This window comes from Podarcis vaucheri, assembly GCF_965113315.1.
Source record: "Podarcis vaucheri genome assembly, chromosome: 6".
Classification (NCBI taxonomy): Eukaryota; Metazoa; Chordata; class Lepidosauria; order Squamata; family Lacertidae; genus Podarcis; species Podarcis vaucheri.
Window position 1 is genome coordinate 4,880,304 of NC_138764.1, and position 23,735 is coordinate 4,904,038.

At 45.3% G+C, this 23,735-nt stretch overlaps 1 protein-coding gene across 2 annotated transcripts in view; it reads right to left on the reverse strand.

Moving 5' to 3' along the window:
• Nucleotides 1-23,735, reverse strand: part of SMG7 (SMG7 nonsense mediated mRNA decay factor) — a 66,899-nt gene that overhangs the window by 36,611 nt on the left and 6,553 nt on the right. For both annotated transcript variants that reach the window (XM_082226647.1, XM_082226648.1), the window contains exons 2-9: nucleotides 12,018-12,049; nucleotides 10,100-10,217; nucleotides 9,537-9,669; nucleotides 8,546-8,717; nucleotides 8,193-8,264; nucleotides 6,950-7,100; nucleotides 3,646-3,781; nucleotides 1,791-1,953 (exon numbers count right to left, since the gene is read on the reverse strand). In XM_082226647.1, the coding sequence (XP_082082773.1) occupies nucleotides 1,791-1,953; nucleotides 3,646-3,781; nucleotides 6,950-7,100; nucleotides 8,193-8,264; nucleotides 8,546-8,717; nucleotides 9,537-9,669; nucleotides 10,100-10,217; nucleotides 12,018-12,049 (977 nt within the window). The remainder of the gene's footprint in view (nucleotides 1-1,790; nucleotides 1,954-3,645; nucleotides 3,782-6,949; nucleotides 7,101-8,192; nucleotides 8,265-8,545; nucleotides 8,718-9,536; nucleotides 9,670-10,099; nucleotides 10,218-12,017; nucleotides 12,050-23,735) is intronic.

Below are 23,735 nucleotides of genomic sequence, written 5' to 3' on the forward strand. Positions count from 1 at the left end.
TTGTATCCTGTGAACCGCCCTGAGATTTACAGATGAAGTACGGTATACAGTGGTACCTCGGGTTAAGTACTTAATTCGTTCCGCAGGTCCGTTCTTAACCTAAAACTGTTCTTAACCTGAAGCACCACCTTAGCTAATGGGGCCTCCTGCTGCTGCCACGCCGCCGGAGCACGATTTCTGTTCTCATCCTGAAGCAAAGTTCTTAACCCGAGGTACTATTTCTGGGTTAGCGGAGTCTGTAACCTGAAGCGTCTGTAACCTGAAGCGTATGTAACCCGAGGTACCACTGTACAAATAACTAATAATAATAATGTTACAAACCAAACTTTAATTTATCAAAAGCTGGACAGCAGCTATTGCCGCTGTGTCGTAGAGTTATACGTGTGCAACCCAGTATATGTGGCAACTGGGAAGAACTTGAGTCTACAAGCTGATTTCATGGGTAAACAGACTATAACACATTGATTTGGACATGAATACATTTAAAGCGTTCTCTGATAGTAAGAGAGCTATGGACAGCTGATGGGTGTTCCGATACTGTTGCATTCAGGATCCCCACTAAGCTAGGGCAGGGATGGGCAGACTTCAGGTTGTGTGATCACCCTACAGTGGTGCCTCGCAAGACGAAATTAATTTGTTCCGCAAGTTTTTTCTTCTTGCGAGTTTTTTGTCTTGCGAAGCACGGTTTCCCATAGGAATGCATTGAAAATCAATTAATGCGTTCCTAGGGAAACCGCCTTCAGACCAGGTCCGGGGACAGTCTGTCCCCCGACCTCTTCTGAAGGCTGGGGGGGGGGGGGACAAGGGCTTTTCTTCCCACTGCCAGCCTTCAGAAGGCTGTTCTGAAGGCTGGCGGTGGGAAGAAAAGCCCTTCTCCCCACCTCCCGCCCCGCAAGCTCCGGGGACAGGAGGGCTTTGCTGCCGCCCGCCAGCATTTTAAAAGCCCCTGCTGTCCCGGGGCGATTTTAAAATGCTGGCGGGCGGGAGCGAAGCCTCCGCTGTCCCGGGGAGATTTTAAAATGCTGGGGGTCTGCAGCGAACGCTTCGCTCCCGCCCGCCAGCATTTTAAGATCGCCCAGGGCAGCGGAGACTTCTCTGCTGTCCCGGGGAGATTTTAAAATGCTGGGGGTCGGCAGCGAACGCTTCGCTCCCGCCCGCCAGCATTTTAAGATCGCCCGGGGCAGCGGAGAAGTCTCGGGAAGTCCAGGACCTCTTCTGAAGGCCGGCTGTGGGCGAAAGTCTTTGCTCCCGACCGCCAGCAATTTAAAACAGGTCCCCGGAGATTTCCCTATGGGCTTTCGTCTTGCGAAGCAAGCCCATAGGGAAATTCGTCTTGCGAAGCGCCTCCAAAACAGAAAACCCTTTCGTCTTGCGGGTTTTCCGTCTTGCGAGGCATTCGTCTTGCGGGGTACCACTGTACTTCTCTTCCTAACAGGCTAAGGAGGTGGGGGAGGTATTAAGAGTTGTTGATGCTATTCCAGCCACCACAGAAGCAGCTCAGAAATAGTTAACATCACTAGGTGCAACAGGATGCTTCTAATTTTCTATTTCCCATCCTGTCCCATAAAACAATAACTATTTGAATCACCTGGCTGGACAGTTATCTTGCAAGCGCAGCATCTCCTCCTCCTCCTCGTGTGGCTCAAAAGAAATTGACTAGTAGTCAACAAGTGAACTAACTAATCTCATATCTAGTTTCCAGCAGACTTGACTATGTAACAATCATCGTTACAGCCTTGCAGCACAACAGGATAGGTTTTGCTCCAAGATCTGTCAGCTTTAGTACTTACTGAATAGAGCCAGCAACTGTGTCCAGCAGAGCTGTTCATCCTGACTGTAACTGTGCTGCTCAGTCTCATTGCTAAAGTCTCGTAAGTGATGCAACTGAAACAGGTTGATGACGGTAATGTGGACTAACTGCTGAGAATTAAAGGTTTTTTGGAACAGCAGCCTCTGTAACAAAAAAGGAAGAACATACACCTCAGAATGGGACAATGCATATAGGAACAGGCTTGACTGCTGGTGAGTAAGGACACTGACTATAGGTGTAGCCTTGCCCTAAGGGTGTCTTTTGTGGCACCTCTTTGCTTTTTCTCACAGAAGTGCATGGCTGCCACATGCTTTTATGGGAGGAGCATTGTGCAAAAAGGGCGAAACCTGCTGCCTGGTGCCTACCTCTAGGTGGTCTTCAGACAGGAATCAACACAGGTGGATGCAATATATATCTGAGCAGTGCAGGGAATTATTTTATTCCCTGGCTCCCTAATTCCTTGCAATGTATGAATCTCCCTTCCACTCACACCCTTAACAGTTGCAACAATGGGCATGTTGCTAGTTTCTGATGTTTCACATTTATGGAGAAAGTGGCAATCCACTTTCTCCTGCTGACAGATGATACTAGGGATGAGGGAACCTTTACCACTCCAGGACCACATTGGCTACTCCTGGACTATAGGTACTACTCCCATCATTCATGACTGCTCGCTATGCTGGCTGATAGGAGTCCAACAACACCTAAGGGCCAAAGATGTTCTGTCCCTGGTCTGGACATGTGGAAATGTCAGGCTCATCTAGCTCAACTCTTTGCTCCATATTTAACAGCTTTGCCTGGGGTGTGGAGAACAGAGGTGCATGAATGAGATAGCAAGCCAGACTAATTGCCACGGTGCACTTTCTGGCTAGGACTTCAAATTCCAGCTGGAATAATCACTGCTGTAATTGTCACACTTATCACTTATGCAGACTGTTCTCCTGTGTGCAGATACGGTAGAATTGCAGTGCTTTTCCTGGACAAAGCACTGCTGCTGCATTAATGCACTTAGACCATGAATTCAACATGTGGAAATGGCATTTTGTTATCCTCTTCGATCTGTACTTCACTCGTCTTCCAAGCTGCATAGGGGCAACCATCATAAACCTTAGCACAAAGTCTCAATGTGTGACCTAGTACTCCTGCATGCACTTCAATTTTGAATACAAAAGCATTTTTTTCCTTGGGCTTGTGTGCTTGATATTTATAATTATTGTTATTGAAGTTTAATAATAGTCTTTCTACAAGAAACCTGTATTCAAGGCAACATGCACTACCACAACAAAACAGAACCCTAAGCACTTTTAACACTAATAAAAAGCTAAGAAGAAAGAACCAGTAGGCCAGACCCAAAATCAGGAGGAGGAGTACAATTTCAGTTCAATCAGCCAATGGGAGGAAAAAAATACAAGAAAGAATTAGTCTTTCACTTATGATTTCTTACTACTGATAGATGTCTGTTGGCAGAGTCTATAAGTGGGACACTCCACAAGGCTCATGGTTCAAGCCCTTATTAATCTTATTTCAGTCACAAAAGAACATGGATCAATGCATTCTCACCAGATTTTTAAGAAGCATGGGGTGGGCGATAAATAAAAGGAGTATCTGTGTTCCTTCAGAGCAAGGGAACAAAGTACCAGTCCCCACACAAACTGCTGGATAGCTCAGTTGGTGGAGCATGAGACTCTTAAGCTCTGGGTTGTGGGTTCAAGCAAAAGATTGGGCAAAAGATTCCTGCACTGCAGGGGGCTGGGCTTGATGACCCTCGTGGTTCCTGCCAACTGTATAGTTCTACGATTCAGCATGAAAAGCAGGGCACATCTTGTGAAACCAACCTTGAACTGCTCCTCTAATTTCTCACGGAGAGGGTTCAATTTCTCCAAGTTCTTACTCAGATACACATAGCCATGGAATTTTATAAATGCCTTAATGAAATCAGACACTCCCCATTGAGTCTTCACCTCATCACGACTGCAATTAAGGAGATAAAAAACACACGTATTTTAGTCTTTGTAAAGCTAACCCTGGCACAAAAACAAATGCATCCTGCTGACTAGCACCCTCTTTTAAGAAAGTTGGCGTCTCTGAAACAGGAGAGGCTGTAGTTCTGATTGATAGTTTTTCCCAAGACAACTGCACTGAAGATAAAAAGCAGTATTAACATTTAGAAACTCTCAAATTAAAAGATTTCAATCATTTGTGTAGACCACAGACAGCCACTCTGTGTAACCTGAGGGCATGTTGTGTTCTCCAGACAACAATCCAGAAGCAGTAATAATAAAAGTTGCCTCCATCCAGCAGAAAACACTTCACTGTTGGGAATTAACCACTCCAGCAGGCATTTTAAGGTAGCATTTGGTTTACTGTAAGCCGTCCAGTGTGGCTGGGGAAACCCAGCCAGATGGGCAGGGTATAAATAATAAAATTGTTGTTGTTTGTTCCATTTTCTGTGGATTGTTTTTATGTACACCACTTGGAAATGCAAGTAAGTAGGTGGAAATACATTCATTTGGACAAGTTTGTTCATTTACCAATCTTCCTATAGACATAAAAATATAAAGCTGTCATTGTGCCATCCCCTTTGGAGGATTTGGAGTGTTACATCCCAATCCTGGACTTGCATGAAGTCAGGATAGTGGAGGGGAAGCAAAAGATAAGGCAGGTTTTAAAATGGCAGCAGAGGTTTGGATAAAGCAAGACCCTGAGAATATGGGAGGGGAATGAAGGAGCTGTGAGGATATACCCATCCACCCAAATATTCCATAGTACCTTCCCACACATTTTTCACTCCTGGTATCATGTGTTGTCTTCATACATGAAGTTCCAGATTCAATGAAGTAATTTAGAAGATATAGCTTGTGCCCCAAAGAGGTCACTTTGGTGCTGCTAACACACCAAAAACAATGTGGGAGCAAGCAGTTACAAGAAGAAGAGGAAGAAGAAGAGTTTGGATTTGATATCCCGCCTTTCACTCCCTTTAAGGAGTCTCAAAGCGGCTAACAATCTCCTTTTCCCTTCCTCCCCCACAACAAACACTCTGTGAGGTGAGTGGGGCTGAGAGACTTCAGAGAAGTGTGACTGGCCCAAGGTCACCCAGCAGCTGCAGGTGGCGGAGCGGAGACGCGAACCCGGTTCCCCAGATTGCGAGTCCACCGCTCTTAACCACTACACCACACTGGCTCTGGTCTCCGCAAGTTACTGGTCTCCGCAGCTACAAAAGACGCTGTTTGACTTCACCCCTGAAAGCAGTTTGACTTCACCCCTGGAAGTGCACTCCATTGTCCCTCAAGACAGATGAATGCCAACATCAGCTGCACTTAACCTTCTCTAAATGAACAAGCTAATATTCTATTAATCTTAAGGATACAGTGACATATGCCAGTATTGTGTGCATGCATGAAGGAGGCTGCACAGAAGGGAACAGGAAGAAGTATGGAAATGGGGGTGCCAGGGGCAGTTAAGAAAGGAGGAAGGAAGAAATAGAAGAGGGTGAAAGTGATTGTGTTATGTGTGTGCACGCACACACACGGGGGGCAGCACAATATGAGGGAGAAGACAAAAAAATGGGGTGATCTCTGTAAGGACTTGAAAAAAGGAGTGTGGAGGAAAAATGTGAGAAAGAGGGTACAAAGGGGGCTTGAAAAAAATGAGTAGGGGGAATGGGCATGGGGCTGAAGGTGAAAACAGGGGCATGAAAGGGTCTGAAGAACAGGATGGGGTGGTGGCTTCATAACTTGTGGAAGGTGAAAATGGTGCTTAGTGGTTGCATTGTGTATGGGGGAGAAAGATGCAGGAAGTTACTATGGGGGTGGTTTGTGCACAATGGAATTGCACAAAAGAAAGGAGAGGCAGGATGGACACGGGGGAGAAAGTGGTTGCTGCAGAATAAAACAGAAAAGTGGCTTCAGCAATGGAGTTAGGAAGGTGAAAAGCAAGCTCCCAGTCACCAGTCCAGCTGCCGCTTTCTGGATTAGTTGTAGTTTCTGAGTCACTTTCAAAGGTAGCCCCACACAGAGTGCACTGCAGTAGTCCAAGCAGGAGATAACCAGAGCATATACCACTCTGGAGAGACAAAGCACAGGCAAGCAGGGTCTCAGCTGGCGTATCAGATGGAGCTGGTAGACAGACACCCTAGACACAAAATTAACCTGCTGTCCAAGGACAGCTGCAAGTCCAAAATGACCCCCAGACTATGGACCTGGCCCTTCAAGGACACAGTGACCCCCATTCAGGACCGGGGAGTCCTCCAGACCTGACCCCCGGAAACAGTACTTCTGTCTTGTCGGGATTCAACCTCAATCAGTTAACCACCATCCACCCTCCAACCACCTCCAGACAATCACACAGGATGTTCTTAACCTTCACTGGTTCCAATTTAAACGAGAGATACAGCAGGGATTCATCTGCGTACTGGTGAGCACCCAGCCCAAACTCCCTGATTATCTCTCCAGCGGCTTCATATAGATCAGACATGTCCAACTTTCAAGAGACTGAGATCTACTCCCACTATTTAAAAACTGGCAGTGATCTACCAAAGTGGCTGAGTGTTGTTGTTTCTAGGGAGTCAAAGTTGTTGAGGTTTTTTAGGAGGTCTATGTTGGTATCAAAAGCTGTTGAGAAATCCAGAACCAGGGAACAGCTTTCACCTCTGTCCCTAGCCCATGGGAGATCACCGGCCAGCACAACCAAGGTGGTTTCAGTCACATGATAAAGAACTCTGACAAGTTTGAGAGGAGTCTGGGGTGGGGACACTGGCAGCAGAGCTTGTATGCACTCCTGCACCTCTATTTTTAACCACTGTGTGTTCAGGCAAATACTTGTAGCCCATTTTGCAAAAACGTAAGTATACTGACATATCAAAACCTTGCCCTGTCTGTAACTAATTTGTGTGAAAATTCAATGGCACTGTCATATCAAATTTACAATCAGATGGGCAGAATAAATGTTTTGTTGTTACTATTAACCTGTAGGAGGCACAGAGGAAAAGAAATTACTTACTTGTAACTTGATGTTCTTTGAGAACTACTTATAAAAGACACATATATAAGTATTGCAGCATCTTGGAGAAAAGATTTATATTGTAGCAATAGCCTGAAGCTTATAAATGATATCTCACTACCTAGAAAATATTAGCCTTACCTTTCCAGTGCTTTAGAAAGTGCTTTTTGTAGGTTAGTAGAGGCAGCTGGGAAAGGGAACTTCACAGCAATGCTTCTGCAGTAGTAGAAAATTGTGGTCAGGTGATCTCCTTTGGAGGATGCTAAAATAGCCAGCTGATTGTAAGGCTGACCTAAAGTTTTTTTTAAAAGGGAAGAAAAGTTTCTGATAAAGTAAAGGACTCACTCTGTAAGTACAACCCAGTTATTTTACCATATTCTAGGCAGCAGCTACTATTGGAGTAACAGTTTTTGACCATGGTCAATAATAAGCAGGTCAGTCCTAATGTAGTAATGAGGATTGCTTCAAAAACTGGCTTGCTAACATTCCTGTTATAACTTACTGAAGCAAAGGGTAGATAGCAGGTTGTGCCACGGGACACATCTCCAGATGCAATGCAAGTTTTTTTCTGATTCAAGAAAGGGTTCACTTAGGGGGTGGAGGAACAGAAAGGAAGAGCCTGAGCAGGGGACTAGACATGTTTGGAAGCAATGGAATGGCAGAGCTTTCCTGAAGAGGGAGGAAATATGTAGGTGGTTTTAATAGATAGGTAAAGGTAAAGGTACCCCTGCCCGTACGGGCCAGTCGTGTCCGACTCTAGGGTTGTGCGCCCATCTCACTTAAGAGGCTGGGGGCCAGCGCTGTCCGAAGACACTTCCGGGTCACGTGGCCAGCGTAACGAAGCTGCTCTGGCGATCCAGCACCAGCGCAGCACACGGAAACACCATTTACCTTCCCACTATAAAGCGGTACCTATTTATCCACTTGCACTTAAGGGTGCTTTTGAACTGCTAGGTGGGCAGGAGCTGGGACCGAAAGACGGGAGCTCACCCCGCCGCGGGGATTCGAACCGCCGACCATGTGATTGGCAGGCCCTAGGCACTGAGGTTTTACCCACAGCGCCACCCGCGTCCCTTTTAATAGATAATAAAATACAATTAAACTATTTAATGGAAGCCACTATGGAGATCCCTCTGGAGAAAAATTAAAAGAATAATGAAATAAATATCCAGTTGATATGAGGTATGAACATTTTAGCTCTATTATCTATTGCCAATCCCATAGAATTAATGTGGTCTATGGACATCCTTCTTCCATGGAGTTCAGTGTTGAAGTAGAGTATGAAGATGGAAACGAAGCTCCACAGAACCAGTGGGATTATGCTGCAAACAACTGATCAAGAATTGGCAAGCTCACCCACACAGACTGCATTCCATAAACTCACCATTGGATGGGACAAGCTGAGCTGCATGCCTGTAGTAGGACTCAGCCTGGCTGGTCTGATTTCTGTAGCGAGCTGAAAAATCAAGAAGAATTGCTGAAACAGAACATTCTACACTACTAGTCAATGTGCTACACCCCACCGTTTCTAAAATAAATAGGTTTTGTGGACAATTATTTTACATAGTGCTGGACTAGGAGCCTTGGTTTACTCCAACCTGGCAGGTGCTCCTATTCTCTCCTTACAATTACATATTGCTATTAATACTTGACACAAACTCTATTTTCCACTGTCACTGCACAGCTTATGTATACCTTCCTCCTGCAGATTCTACTGTCCGTGTTCATGGTACTCACCAATGTCTCCAAGGTGGACAAGGCAGTGCTGGCATATATATGAGCAGGAGCTAGATTGTGGCTTCACAATGGCGCTGGTGTGCGTCTGTTTATTGCTGATAATTCCCAGTTGGGAGGACTTCACACGACAGGGCAAATCTACATTAAACACTGTGCACAGCTCCTGCAGTAGCTAAAATTAGAAACAAATCAATTTTAATAGTTATAGCAAAACTAGCAACCAGGTAGAAAAGCCTGAAGGAATTGGTCAACTTTGAGTGTTATCCTTAAGCCCACCTTCACTTCTATGTAAGATTTAGAAGTTCATGAAAATCTAAAGGACACAGAGGTCATGTTGTATCATTCTAAACTCATTTCACCTCTCCTCAGCTAATATTAGGGGAAAGGCTAATCAGTGGCTAAACACATGCTTTGAATGCAGAAGGTCTGATTCAATTCATGGCATTTCCAGTTAAATGACTCTTTGACTGCAGGGCTGAGGCAGACTTTGAAGAGCTGCAAGCAGTTATGAGGAGACAATGTCAAACAAGGCAGACCAATAGTCTAACTCAGTATCAGTTATGTCCATAGGGTACCTAATGTTTCTATAAAAGAGAGATATTGCAAAAGCAAAATGGAATATACATGCATGTAAGAACGAAAGGCAAGCGCTTCTGGATTGGACCAAAGGCCAGCATCCTGTTTTGCAGTAGTTAGCCAGGTGCCTATGGGGAGACTCAAGCAGCCCTCTCCCACTGCTGTTCCACAGCAACTGAATTTTAAGATGGATGCCTCTGAAACTGTGGGGTCACATACAACCATCATGACTAAGCACCAATTGACAGCTTGGTCAATTTGTCTATTCCCCTTTTAAGGGTGTTTAGGTGGGTAGTCTTTACCACATCTTGCGGGGGCAAATTTGAGGGCAAAAGAAACATACAAAACCTATTTGGTGCCATGGAAGTTATGCCATTACCATGCCCCATGCTCATAGTGCAATCCCTCAACTCACCTGTGTGTAGAAGCCACTAGCTGCCTCTAAGAACAGAGAGAGGTTAGCCTGAACTTCACTCCGATTTGGATTTGATCGGTTTTTTGCTTGACCCTGTAGAGTTGTGATCTGATTCTTAAAGGCATGATTCCACCTATAGGAAGAAAGAGAAGTTTAGTGTCCAATGTGGGACACTCTGCAGGCCTCACTCTTTACAACCCTGCCTCCTTCAATAAAACAGCTTCACATGTGAACAGTTCATCCGAATAACAATATATACTTTTAGCTCAATACTATATTACACATTTGTCCCATGTTACTACCAGCCACATGTAATATAAAGAATGAAATAAAATAATCACTGAATTATTTATGGTTTATGTCAAACCACATTTCCAGTCAAACTTCACCTTTTCAAAATAATTTCCCAAGTGATACCTTGAAAGTTCTGTTAAGAGCAGTTAAACTTTTTAAGCTGACATACTCAAAGATAAAAGAATATCTTCTGAATATGCCATTAATTCTGCCCAAAATTTCAGGGATCTCTTTGACAAACAGTACATGCCCAAGTTTAAGATACTTACAGATCTTGTTCCACTTTTTTGTCCAATGCATACTCCAAATCTGTTACCAGCATTTTCTGGTATAAGTCCTGCAAAGCCTGTCTGGATGTCCAGGCCTCAGCTGGACCCAGCTTTGAATCTGAGTAGTAAGAAGATCAAGGTTTTATTAGGATAGCACAACAACAGCATTTTCCTTGCCATTTCCTCAAAAGAGGATTCACCGAGATGCAACACTTTCCTTTCTACATCAGCAAAGGCTGCAGCTGAAAACACCCTGTAATGCAAGATTTTGGTCTGAAACTTCTCAGGGTGAAGGAAATGTGGAAAGTGTATTAATTTGCCAGTGTATTAAATTGCTTACTCTGCAATAATGATGGCACATTATCCTAGCTCTGAATTTCTCGAACACCATTTTGCGAGTTATGCTAGTACATCTCTTGTGTTTTGGGTGCAGAAAAGGGGGCAGATTTCAAAGTTGTCAGAAGCATTGTCAGAAGTAGAGGGCACACATTAAAAGGAAAAACACAGTTTACTGATCCTGAAATGAAAATGTTTATTCGGCTTTACGCCCATCATAAAGCACAACACAACAAAACAAATCAAATAAAACAGTGGACTCGTACAAGCCACCAATAATATAACACAATTCACAGCTCACAAGGACAGATATTAGCAATTCAAGAGAAAAATTTAAGATTAAGATTTAGGCACTACGCTAAAATCAATATCTGATGTCATTGTAGAAAATTCTTATAACTATCAATAATCGGCTAACATTCCATTCCGTCTCTTGTACGAGAGGACGGCTGTTAGGAATTTAGCAACCTGTAGGGTAATATAAGGGACGCGGGTGGCGCTGTGGGCTAAAGCCTCAGCGCCTAGGGCTTGCCGATCGAGAGGTCGGCGGTTCGAATCCCCGCGGCGGGGTGCGCTCCCGCTGCTCGGTCCCAGCGCCTGCCCACCTAGCAGTTCGAAAGCACCCCCGGGGGCAAGTAGATAAATAGGTACCGCTTACCAGCGGGAAGGTAAACGGCGTTCCGTGTGCGGCTCTGGCTCGCCAGAGCAGCGATGTCACGCTGGCCACGTGACCCGGAAGTGTCTTCGGACAGCGCTGGCCCCCGGCCAATAGATGTGAGATGGGCGCACAAACCCCAGAGTCTGTCAAGACTGGCCCGTTCGGGCAGGGGTACCTTTACCTTTACCTTTAGGGTAATATAAGGATCCACATCTTGAAGAACCCAGGCAAGCTTTAGATCTACTGGTTTGTCAGCCATAGGCTGGATTATGGAGTTTAGTATACTAGCACGAGCTGAACTCTACATAGGGCAGATAAACATGACATGCTGTAGAGATTCAGATGTTTTCATATCACAAGCACACATTGAAGGGACTTGACTTAGTGAATCTATGTCTCAGGACATTTGTTGGAAAAACATTGAACCTAGCTCTAATGAAGGCATATCAGTGAGACGCGGCCATAAGCGATGTTAAGTAGGACGGAGCACGGTAGATAGGGATTATGCCGAAATTTAACGGCGAGCAGACTCCACCACCAGCTAGGAAATTTTGGTATAGCTCCGTATCATCCAGCCTTTGATTTATACACCTTTACTGATCCTAGTTCATGTATTTTACAGTCATACCTCGGGTTGAAGTAGCTTCGGGTTGAGCGTTTTCAGGTTGCGCTCTGCAGCGACCCGGAAGTAATGGAATGCGTTGCTTCCGGGTTTCGCTGCTCGCGCATGCGCAGACGCTCAAAATGACATCACACGCATGCGCAGAAGCAGCAAATTGCGACCCACGCAGATGCGGGTTGCGTTCGCTTCAGGATGCGAACAGGGCTCTGGAACGGGTCCCATTCACATCCAGAGGTAGCAATTGTGGAAAGCAGACCACCCAAGTTTCTGGCTGATTTGAAATGAAAAACAAAGCTCATTACCCGTCATGTCAGCCTTCAGGACTTCTGCCTGCCTGCAAATGAAATACAAAATAATAATTGTTAGGACCAGAAAGGGCTGATGAAAGTAAAAAGCCAGCACATTCACATCTTAGGTGCCCCATTTTTATGGGCACAGTACAACCGATCTGAATTTCAATCTGGAAGGCTCAAGGGTGTCAAAAAAGCATTTCCTATAACACATTAAGTGGGAGCAATTAGATGCTCAGCATCACATATCCAAAATTATCATTAGAAGAGGATGCATTTAACCATCTTACTGAGATACCAAACAATGGAAAAGTAGTGATTCTCTCTCTCAAAAAAAGAAAAGGAAGCCCACACTATAATATTTCCTCTAGGTCAGGTTTAGTGACTTTCACATTTACTTCTATCCTATTAAATGCCCCCTGAACACAAGATTTGTAATCCTGAAACTATATATTCAGCAAGACTCTTACCACCCCACTCCCCATGCCATCCCTCAAAAAGTATTACCATAATGCAGAACCAAGATATTGAACTCATTTCAGTTCTGTTGACTTTGCACTGGAATAAGCATATGTAAACTGCCAAAAATATTGAAAAAATAAATTTCAAAGGTTTTTGGTCCAGGTGATGGACAATGGTATTAGCCTTCAAAAGCAGTGGTGGAGAAAGGGGGGTGGGCCGGGCCGGGTGCCATCTTGAGGGGGGTGACGGCTGAACGCACCTGCTCCCGGTCCCCGAAAGAAAGCAGCAGCTTTGGGCAAACAACGCTGGCACGCTCCTTCTGCCCTGGCAGGAAAGGAGAAGCGGGGCAGGGTGGGGGTGGCGGCTGAGGGTGGGGAGAGGTCAGCGCAAGCCCGAACCTCCAGGACACTGACCCTGGAGCCCAGCCTCTGCCTCCTCCTCAGGGAGCCCGGCTGTGGGCGTGTCACCTTGAACCGGGAATGCATTCAGCAGATTCCCTGGTTTTCCAGGAGTGGAAATGGCGGGGTGGGGAGAAGCCTCGAGGGGTCCATTACCCCCATGGTGGATTCAGCTATAACTGTTTGCATTGTGTTACTTTGGTATTTCGTAATGTTTATCTTATTGTAACTAGTATTTAAGATGGTTCTGCAGTAAAACTTTGAAACTTGTTCTTCTGGTGAAGAAAATTCATTTCTACACAAGATCCAGATGAGGGATTCCTCTGAACTCAAACAATCAGGTATCTTGGAATCCATATAGAGGCACAAACCCCAGAGCTTATCATCCCATTTCTTAGTGTTTAAACAACTTTCTTTCTTTTTAAAAATGCCCCTTAAACAAATGGTGCGTTTCAAAACGAAGCTTCTCTCTCCTGCCGCTCCCCCCCCCCGCCGTCTTTCTCCTTCATTTCCTTCTAGCACAAGCCTCTCTAGGCATTTGTTTCAGTTTCTTTGCAATTCTCCCCTTTCGCCTGCCTAGCAGCAAGGAGTCCTGTCCCCAGAAAAGAGAGAAGTGGGGCGAGAGGCCTCAATCCTGGCACAGTGTCATGTGAAAAGGGGCTTTTAGAAAGAAGTCACACGCCATGCAAGCATCAAAGAAGGCGTTCTGCCCTTTTTCTTCTTGGGGTTCATGGTGAGAGGAGCCCCCATCACCCTTTGAGAGACAGATGGTTACTCCCAGCAGCCCTGCACGGTGGACCTCCTTAGGGCCTTTGAAGTTTGGCTTTGGGCGGAGAGTGGGGGAGGCATACCAGCAAAGATGAGCGAGGCAGAAAGGATGGGCGGACCGAAGGCAGCAGAGGCAACTTTTTCACTCACTCCCCCCCAACCCCTGTGGGGTGTTGGGGCCTGGTATTGTGGTCTGTATATGCTCAGAGGCATGCCTTCCCTGCATGGAATTCCAGTTACAGAGCTATGAAAAGAGCTCTCCTGTGGGGAGAAAGTGTGGCCTGCACTGCAGGGTTGCTGTGAGCCCCTTACCGCCAGCCCACCTCTCAGCCACATGCACCAAGCTGCCTTGGGGCAAAATGAGAGTGGCTGTTGTAAACCCTTCTCAGCCACGATCCTCCTCCAAACCGCAGTAGAGCATAATAATACAAGTGGTCTACACAACAGCGTTGTTTTATGTTACTCCCTCAGGCTGCCCACTGTGCAGTATAGAAAGCAGACTACATGGCGGGGCTGCTGTAGTCCACTGTCACCCTCTGCACCTTAAAAAAAAGGCTGAATAAAGAAATACAAAGTAAAAGGCAACTTAGGAAGAAAAGCAGGGTTTGATTTGATTTAATATTTGTATTTCGCTTGTCCAAAAACAAATGTTGAGCTCAAAGTGTTTCACAATAATCACGAACAGCATTATTGCAATCTCTAACATAAAACACAGCATCATATAAACATAAATAAGACAAACAATGACAAATTCATTTTTTAAAAAAATTATACAATGTGATAAAGTCACAATACTGTCCTCCCTTTTTGTTTGCAGCGGGGGTGAACACGACAGCCAGTTGCCCAGCTGGTCCAGTTTCACAGGTGGGGGAAACTGAGGCTGCTCAGAGCCTGCCACTCTTTCCCCAGGCAACCTGTGATGGCTCTGGCCAAGACCCTCCCTGCCCCCCTGGCCTCCGGCTCCTGCTCCCCCTCCTCTCTGGTCTTGAGCCCCAACAGCCTCCCTGGTCCCCTCTGCTTCTTCCTCATCTCCCAATGATTTCAGTTTCCTCCAGAGATTCTATTTGGTGCTGATGTTTTAAGAACACTTTTCAAAAAATCAACAGACCAGTATAATCCAAGAAGCAGTCCCCAGTCTGGGGCCAGCGTTCAAAACTCCCATTGTTCTAGGCGCATTTTGCAACAGGGAATTTCATTAGCGCAAGCAGTTTCTGAGCTCTGGGCGCAGTACTGCGCCTAAGATTTCAGATTAAAACTGCAGAGTGGAAGGAAAGGAGGACCTTTTTCTGCCTCCCCACTTCCAGCCACTCTCTGAAGAATGGAGAAGAGACCCTCTTCAGAATATTAGTGGGGTGGGCAGGGGAAGGGAAGGACTAGAGCATGTGAAAAACAAACATAAGATTTTAGCTGCAGTTCATTCATTTTCAGCTTTGTATTGTTATAAAAAAGTACGCCTAGACATTCTGTTGTTGCGCCCAGAACCTAGGTTTAAGGTGCCATTTAGCTCCTAGCTTCCATATCTGATGTGCCTCTGCTCAGAAGGTCCTGGGAAGCTCCTTATGACAGAGCAAGACTAAAGCAGATTCCTCTTTTCCCAGCTGGGTTTTGCTCTTTTGCTCTTCTGCCTCCCTGCTTTAGCACCTGAAGCAGCCTCGTCTCCCTGCCTAACAGGAAGGCCAGCCCTTTCTCTCTTTCTTTGGTCTTCGCTATATCACAGGCCTAGATGCACAGCAAACGTTTTCGGGGAGCGGAGGCAGGAAGAGAAAGACTGGCAGCAGAATCAGAAAGGGCATCAGGTTGAGATCGGCAAAGCTCTCTGGCTTAGCCATCTTGTCAATTGAAAACAAAGTAGCAAAAGGAATTGATGATGTGATTTCAAAATTTGCAGAGAACAAAGTTAGGAAAAAACGGTTTTAAGTGCTTATGCTCACAATGTTAAGTAAATAAATCCGAAAATTACACTTTCCACTGTATCTTATTTTTCCATCTTTTAAGAATTTCAATGTGTGGGGGGGGGGACAAGAAATTTTCCACACCGGGTACCATCTGACCTCGCTATGCCACTGTTCAAAAGTACTACATAATATTACATTTCGGAACTCCCCTCATATTGACATCAAGCAGGCACCTTTGCTGTAATCTGTTCAGCACCTGCTTAAAACATTTTTGTTTAGGCAAGCCTATCCAGACATGTGGGGATGCGGGTGGCGCTGTGGGTAAAAGCCTCAGCGCCTAGGGCTTGCCGATCGAAAGGTCGGCGGTTCGAATCCCCGCGGCGGGGTGCGCTCCCGTTATTCAGTCCCAGCGCCTGCTAACCTAGCAGTTCGAAAGCACTCCCGGGTGCAAGTAGATAAATAGGGACCGCTTAGTAGCGGGAAGGTAAACGGCGTTTCCGTGTGCGGCTCTGGCTCGCCAGAGCAGCGATGTCACGCTGGCCACGTGACCCGGAAGTGTCTCCGGACAGCGCTGGCCCCCGGCCTCTTGAGTGAGATGGGCGCACAACCCTAGAGTCTGTCAAGACTGGCCCGTACGGGCAGGGGTACCTTTACCTTTATCCAGACATGTAGAAGTTAAATGCGTTTAATCTCTTTTGTTCATTTTAATAATCTCGTTGATGCTTTTAAATACCTGCTTCTAACTGTTTTTAATGGGGAATTTAATGTTTAGTATTTTTGCAAACAGCTTAGAGGTTGCTGTTTCTCTATAATCAAGCAGTATATAAATTTTGTTAAATAAATTAATAAATAGATCCTATGGATTGATTGAGCCTATTATGCTTCCCATCTTTATTCACATACATGAAGTTTGCCCATCATGCTAAACCACAACATGAATAAGTCAGAACACTATTCACCAACCCCCTTTCCTTTCCCTTCCCTTCCCTTCCCTTCCTTTTGGGAGGAGTTCTACTTTATCAAAATCAAAAGTTCCCATTCCCATCCCCTTCATTTACTGTAACAACAAATGAGCTATGGAGTGATGACAACTCTGTGACCTTTTCTTGCACAGATCTTGACAACTGCAAGTACCACCTCCTTAAACTTCACCATATCTAGGAAACAAGATCACCAAGTCCCAACACCCCTTCCCCTTTCAGCTGCTCCCCATGTCTGCTTTGCCAATTTTGAAAGGAATGCTAAGCGTACTCGATAGTCTAATTCAGGGGTCGGCAAACTAAGGTCCACGGGCCAGATCAGGCCCAATTGCCTTCTAGATCCAGCCGCGGACGGTCCGGGAATCCAGGCAGCCGGCATAGCGCACACACGTGATGGTTTCTGCGACTCAGCCAGGCTTGGGGGTCAAAAGTGAGGCGGGCGGCTGCTTGAGACAAGCCCCTTCTCCGTCCATTGTGCACACAGCAATCTTTTATTCTGGGGTAGGGGTGGGGAAGAGGGAAAAAGAGCCACAGTTCGGATTTCCACCATGGAGCTGCCGGCAACTGACCTCAGGAAGGGCAGTTGCGACAGCAGGGGCTCGGAGGCGCCTCAGGAGCGACGCCCGCTGGTGTCTGTGGCGGCGGTGCTCCCTGCCAGAGGAAGCGGGGAGCACCTGGGCAGCTGCACTTCGAAGCAGTTCTGCTGGGGAGGCCGCTTGTTAGCTACACAGTGCAAGCCGTGGAAAGGTAAATAGCTGCAACCGCCTTGTCCTCCCTCACACAGGGAAAAGAACGTTTTTGCTTGAGCGGCACTGGCCTGACTTAGCTTGGCCAATGGTTTTTCCCTTCACCCACCCATGCGCACACACTCTCAAGGGCTGACAGAAATGGTGCGCTTACCTTAGCTCCCCACCCCCCACTCACGAGAGAAATAATAACTGTCAACGTGGGTTTTTGCCAAAAATGCGGGTCATAATCATGGCAACATATAGTCCGGCCCCCCACAAGGTCTGAGGGACAGTGGAACAGCCCCCTGCTGAAAGAGTTTGCTGACTCCTGGTCTAATTAGTAGTTTCAATGTCGTACAGCAACAAGCGGTTGTGTAACATGCAAACATGATTTGATGCAGAAGTCCAACTAGTGGAAAGGAGTTTCAAACTAGTAGAGAACTATGCATAACTTTTAGTTATTGACCCTACTATTTAACCATATTTTGAGACAATATTTCACAACACTTTTTATGGGTAAATTTAAAGCCTTAAGAAAAATTATCAGGCAGACTTCAAATGAAGGTGATCTACAGTCTCATTTATATCAAGAAATGATGCACTGTCAAGTAGTTAATTATCTGGTTCTACTAAATATAACAGAACTGGTCTAGTCTTACCTTACCAAGTACTGTGTTAACTACCTGCTTACTGTCTGTCCTGAATCTTGGACAGATTCTAGTATTACGAGGAAGAAAACTACTAACCATCCACTTTTGCCACACCATGCAGTTTGCAGTTTCTATCTGAATTAAGTACACTAAATTCTAGAGCCAGAGGAAACCAAATATCAGTAGCTTCAGTTTTATTCAACTGATTTATAAACCATCATCACTCTTCAGGATTATTCAGCTATACTGTAGTACCTTAGAAAAAAACCTAATGAACTTACAATGTGACCCTCCCTTCTAAAACACTAATGCTGCAACTCAGGATGTTGAAAAACCTGCATTTTCTAAGACTCTCAGAAAATATATCAGATAAAATATGTTCTAGAGTTTTTGTCATTTGAACTATAGAAGAAGAAGAGAAGCGTCTGGATTTGATACCCCGCTTTATCACTACCCGAAGGAGTCTCAAAGCGGCTCACATTCTCCCTTCCCTTCCTCCCCACAACAAACACTCTGTGAGGTGAGTGGGGCTGAGAGACTTCAAAGAAGTGTGACTAGCCCAAGGTCACCCAGCAGCTGCATGTGGAGGAGCGGAGACGCGAACCCGGTTCCCCAGATTACGAATCTACCTCTCTTAACCACTACACCACACTGGCTCTCATCCTCATCCCATCTTCTCTTTGTCCTGTGTTTAGAGAAAACATTTTGTTGTAGATAAAAAGTGCAGTTATGTTTTAACCAATGTACAAAAACAAAGATTTCAGATACATTTGAGTTATTGTGGTAAGGTCTAAATATTGCTTTGCTTCATCAACTGCAATCTATATTTTACATATAGCTTTTGCAAAGGCGGTTTCAAAACAAACAGAATGCCATGCCATCCTATGTTTATATACTTTCCCCTAAAAATAGTCCTAACCTTAATGCTCTAACACCTGCTGTCAAGGCTCCCTTCTCAGGGCCTGCTTCCTGGCAGCTGGTACTTTCACCCCCAACGTATGCACCTTTCAATTCCTGCTCTTCCCTTTAGCAGTTTCTCCCACATTAAAATTACTTTAACTGACAAGGTCTCACAATTGTCCAATGGAGAATCTGTGGGAGATGATCATTTAGAATAGTAGGTGCAAGACTAAAAAGGGCTCCCTACAGTCACTCGTCTAGTTCAAGAAAACCAACAGCTCCTTAGGGTCAAAGGGAGGAAGTCCTCAATGATCCATGCTTTGAAAAGGTTCTATGCTTCTTCATAATGCAGAAATAAGCTAAACTGGCATGCCAAATGGGTAGGAAGGTTTAACTTTGCAAGCAATGCATCAACACCTGTCCAGAATGTGGGACACTCTGGATGCAGAAGGTCCCAGTCTCAATTTCTGAGACCGCTTGTTTTGGGGTTTGTTTGTTTGTTTTAAAAGAGACTAGGCAGATGGTGATGGAAAAACGTCTACATATGACTCTGGAAAACCTCTGCCAGTCAGAGTAGGCAATCCTGAGATAGAGAGACAAGCAGCCTGATCTAGTTTATAACAGTTTCCAGTGTTGCAATGAGTTTGCCGGCAACTAGGGGCTCTTGTAGTAAATAGGCTTGCCCTGCTAGTTTGAAATAAAAGTTGGCTCCCAGTGGAAGCAACCCTGCTTTGTGAATGGTCCCCACTAAGATCAGCCATTTTACAAAGTATGACTAAAGTAAAGGTCTGAAACAAACAATGAGTACAGCTCAAGAACATGTAGAACGTCACATTTAAATAACCTGACCGTATGCACCAGCCTATTTGCTCTGAGCACTACCACAACAGTACCACACCTGCCTAGGCTGACATGCTAACACACACAATATTGTTTGACTTGGCCGTTTTATCACCATTTCATATTATGCTTGTAAAACAGCTCTAGAAACTGTCATTAAAGGTGCACAATATATATTTATTAATTAGATAAACAAGCACACACATTCATCAATGGACTGGTGCACATGCTAAGAACATTTACACATGATAATGTGAAAAAGCAAATTATTTGGCCTGTGTTTTAAGATATTGTTAATAGTGCTGCTATTGTAAATTTGTTATATTGTGTTTTTATGCTGAGTACGCTGTCTTGAGTAAGCTACGCCTAAAAAGATAGCTTGTAAGTCATTTTATGTATGTGTCGTGCCAATGGCTGTTATGCCTCAGATTCCAAACACTAGAAATGCTGGAGGAGAGAGGAAGAGAATGTGATTGCACTCTTATGTTCTCCCCTACCCACACAGTGAGGTCTTGCCAATGAATTGCCTTCACAAGCAAGAAAGAACATCCTGCATGAGAGAACAAAAGCTACAATGAGAAAATTTCTTCAAAGATGAAAGAAATACAGTGGTACCTTGGTTGCCGAACTTAATTCATTCCGGAAGTCTGTTCGACTCTCGGAACAGTTCGAAAACCAAGGTGCGGCTTCCGATTGGCTGCAGGAGCTTCCTGCACTCAATCAGAAGCTGCATAAGCCATGTCGGATGTTTGGCTCCCAAAAAACGTTCACAAACCAGAACACTCACTTCCGGGTTTGCGGCGTTTGGGAGTCAATTTGTTCAACAATTAAGCCGTTTGACAACCAAGGTACCACTATACATTTGAAGAAACATGAAGAAAGCTAAAGAAATGTGAGGAAACAGTATCTTCAGAAAAGCTGATACAAGTTTTACTGCAGAAAGCATATCTTCAAAAAGTTACCTATCTATAAGACAGATCTGTTTAAATATCTTTTATGGTTACATTGGTTCAAATGTTTGAAGACTACAGAAATACATTTAGGACCAATGTAAAGTTTGCAGGCAAACCAATCCCACTGACTTTGCTGTGGTCTAAACCACTGAGTCTCTTGGGCTTGCCGATCGCATGGTTTGAAGCCATGCGATGGGGTGATTTCCCATTGCTCTGTCCCAGCTCCTGCCAACCTAGCAGTTTGAAAGCCTACCAGTGCAAATAGATAAATAGGTACCACTGTGGTAGGAAGGTAAACAGTGTTTCCGTGTTTAACTGTCCAGGGGTCCTTTACCTACCTAGCTCACAAAGTGGCGTAGCATGACAACGTGGGGGGGAGGCGATGGCCCCAAGCGCTGAATTCTGATGGGGCACAAAGCAGTGCCCCCATGACAGGCTCCCTTGCTGAGGCAGCATGGCTGCCATCTTCCAGAGCCATGGGAAGGTGAGCTACACCCATGTTGGGCCTTCAGGGTTGTGGGGGGTGCATCCTTCTCCTTGTGGCCAGCAAAGGGATGCCCAGTGGGGTGATGTCCTTGGGCGAGCTGCACACCTCATGGCAGGAGCATGGAGAGGACAGCTGTCTGCTTGGCCCTGGACCTGCTGGTGCCCACCCTCGTGCTGCAAGTCAAGGAGAGGCAGACAAGGAAGGGCTGTACATGGTGCCTCAGCCTGCTCTCTGCCACCCTCCTCCTAGACTGGTAGCAGCTGTGGCTCTGGCACTGCTGGGGCACCACCAAGCCCACCAAAGAGCGCCAGACATCACTCCTACTGGGAGCTTGCACACGGAAACTGGTAGACGACCACCGTGAGGAGGGGCTGGCACAGGGATACAGAGAGTGAAGTCCACCTGCTGCCTCCCATGCAACATCTACAATGAGGTTAGGTGGCACAGTTACTGCCTTGCCCCAGGCGCTGACAACACATGCAATGCCACTGAGCTCACACTTCTTTACAAAGCACCTACTCATGAAAGATTGAGACTGCTTCCACAGCAAAATGTAGGCTACAGTCCACTCCCCTTTGTCTGGAAGAACAGGCTAAAATTAGTAGAAGTGTCCCTCTGCTCACAGGAGCTCCCCATCTCACCTGCTTAATGGGGTGTTCTGGGACTGAGGCAGCCCAGGAGCTGATCATGGTGCCAGCTCTAGGCCTGCACGCCACTCTGGCTGGTATGAGTGATGATACTCTGGATGCGGCATTGGTTCTGCTGCTGCTGTGCCTCACTGTTTAGATGGGCGCTGTTTTGTCCTGCTCACCTTTTACCTGCCCTCATCCCAAGACTGGCCTTAACTTTGTAACTGTAAAAACTACTCTGAAAATTTATTATTTCAAAAATGAAACCTTCATCTGGTTGTAAATATTAAGATTATACCAGCAAGAATGAGTCTTTCTGTAAAAAGAAAAAATGATTTAAAACGAGTCTTACTGACTAGTGATTTAAATTGTGATCTAAATCAATATGATTTAAATCAAATCCACCCTGATACACAATCTGCAAGAATCAGCACATGGTCAACAGCACAAGAGCACACAATGCAAATCTTCATCCTGAAAAGTGCCATGTATGAAGAGAACTGAAGTCTGATCTATGCATTCAGCAGTGAATACAGGTCTGGGAATCACAGCCAGAATTTTGCAACTGGTAAGCGGCAGGCTGGCAGGGATGATTTCCAGGGGAGGAGCACTGGGCAGGAATAGGTGCCTCTTCTCCCACAGTCCTTTCAGCAGCCACTTTACCCCCAGTCATGCCTGGGGATAGGGGCTTAAGTGCACAGCCCTGCATGTCACTGCCCCGCAATCCACCGTGGATCCTTCAGTTTTCCGCATGAAAGTGGCTTCCAGGAACTACAGACCTATGTTTATTACAGTTGAACCTCCATTTACATAACCCTCTGATTACGTAAACTTCGGGATGTACGTGCAACAAACCCGGAAGTATTTTACAGGGTTTCGCCACACGCACATGCACAGAAGCAGTCCTCAAGTTATGGAAACCTCAGGATCCGACCGGACCTCCGGAACAGATCCCGTCCGCACCCGGAAGTACCACTGTACTACTGCATGGCCACAATGTAAACACAAGCAAATAGCTCTCAGCCACTGGTTATGGCTAACACCACAACTTGCACAGGGGACATTCAAAGACTAGAAAACACACAATCAAAAATCTTTCATGTAACAGACACACAACTAGATGTTTAGTACAATTATGCATGCAAGGCACACTTAATTTTCCTGTTTCCCTTAATTAGTGAGGCTGAATACATAGCGTATGAATTCTGACAATACGAGTCCCAGTGAAGAAAAGGGAACCAGTACGAGTGCAAGAACTCTTGTAATTTCATGGGCAGACTGAAATAGGGGAGGTAGGTGAAGCACAAATCTGCATGGAAGCTTTTTCTGAAGTACTAGAAGAGGAGAATAAGAAGCAGATAATTTCTTTGCCAGAAGAAATGTTTTATGCTACTATTGCTGGCAACATTTTAAAATCAACACTCCAATACTTGAATTTCTAGTAGAAGGTATATGATTCTGGTACTATAGTCATTTGATCAATGCCATACTTTCCACCTTTATCTAATTTATACTTCTAACCTAAAGTAAGCCAAATGAGAGGCTCAATGATCAATCAAGTCGGTAAGATGTAATAAAAGACAAAAAAAATGTATGTACCTAATCTACAACCACAATACCCTTTCTCAAAGAATAGTGTGCTTTTTGATATTTTAAAAATTCATATTCTGGGGTAAAATCTTATCAAGGAAAATACTGCACAACCACCTTTTGAAGACCACTGGGATAGCAGCAGGACTCCGCCACAGAACTTCCACAATCTGCAGCAGTCCCCTATTAATTAGAACTACCTTCCTATACCAAATGCCTGGGGATAGCCAACATGCTATGAGGCCTTCAATTCACAGCGAACCTTTTCTAAAGCTTCAGGACTCTTTGACTACTGGTCTTGAACTCAGGAAGAGACAAAACTGGCAGAAAGCCATCTCTGTCAGATCTACAGCAATCAATCTATGGAAGCTACAAGACACCCCCATTTTTCTCATCTCCCTGAAACAGTCCCATAAAGCATGCACTGGCAAAGAAAGCCCAAAAAGTAAT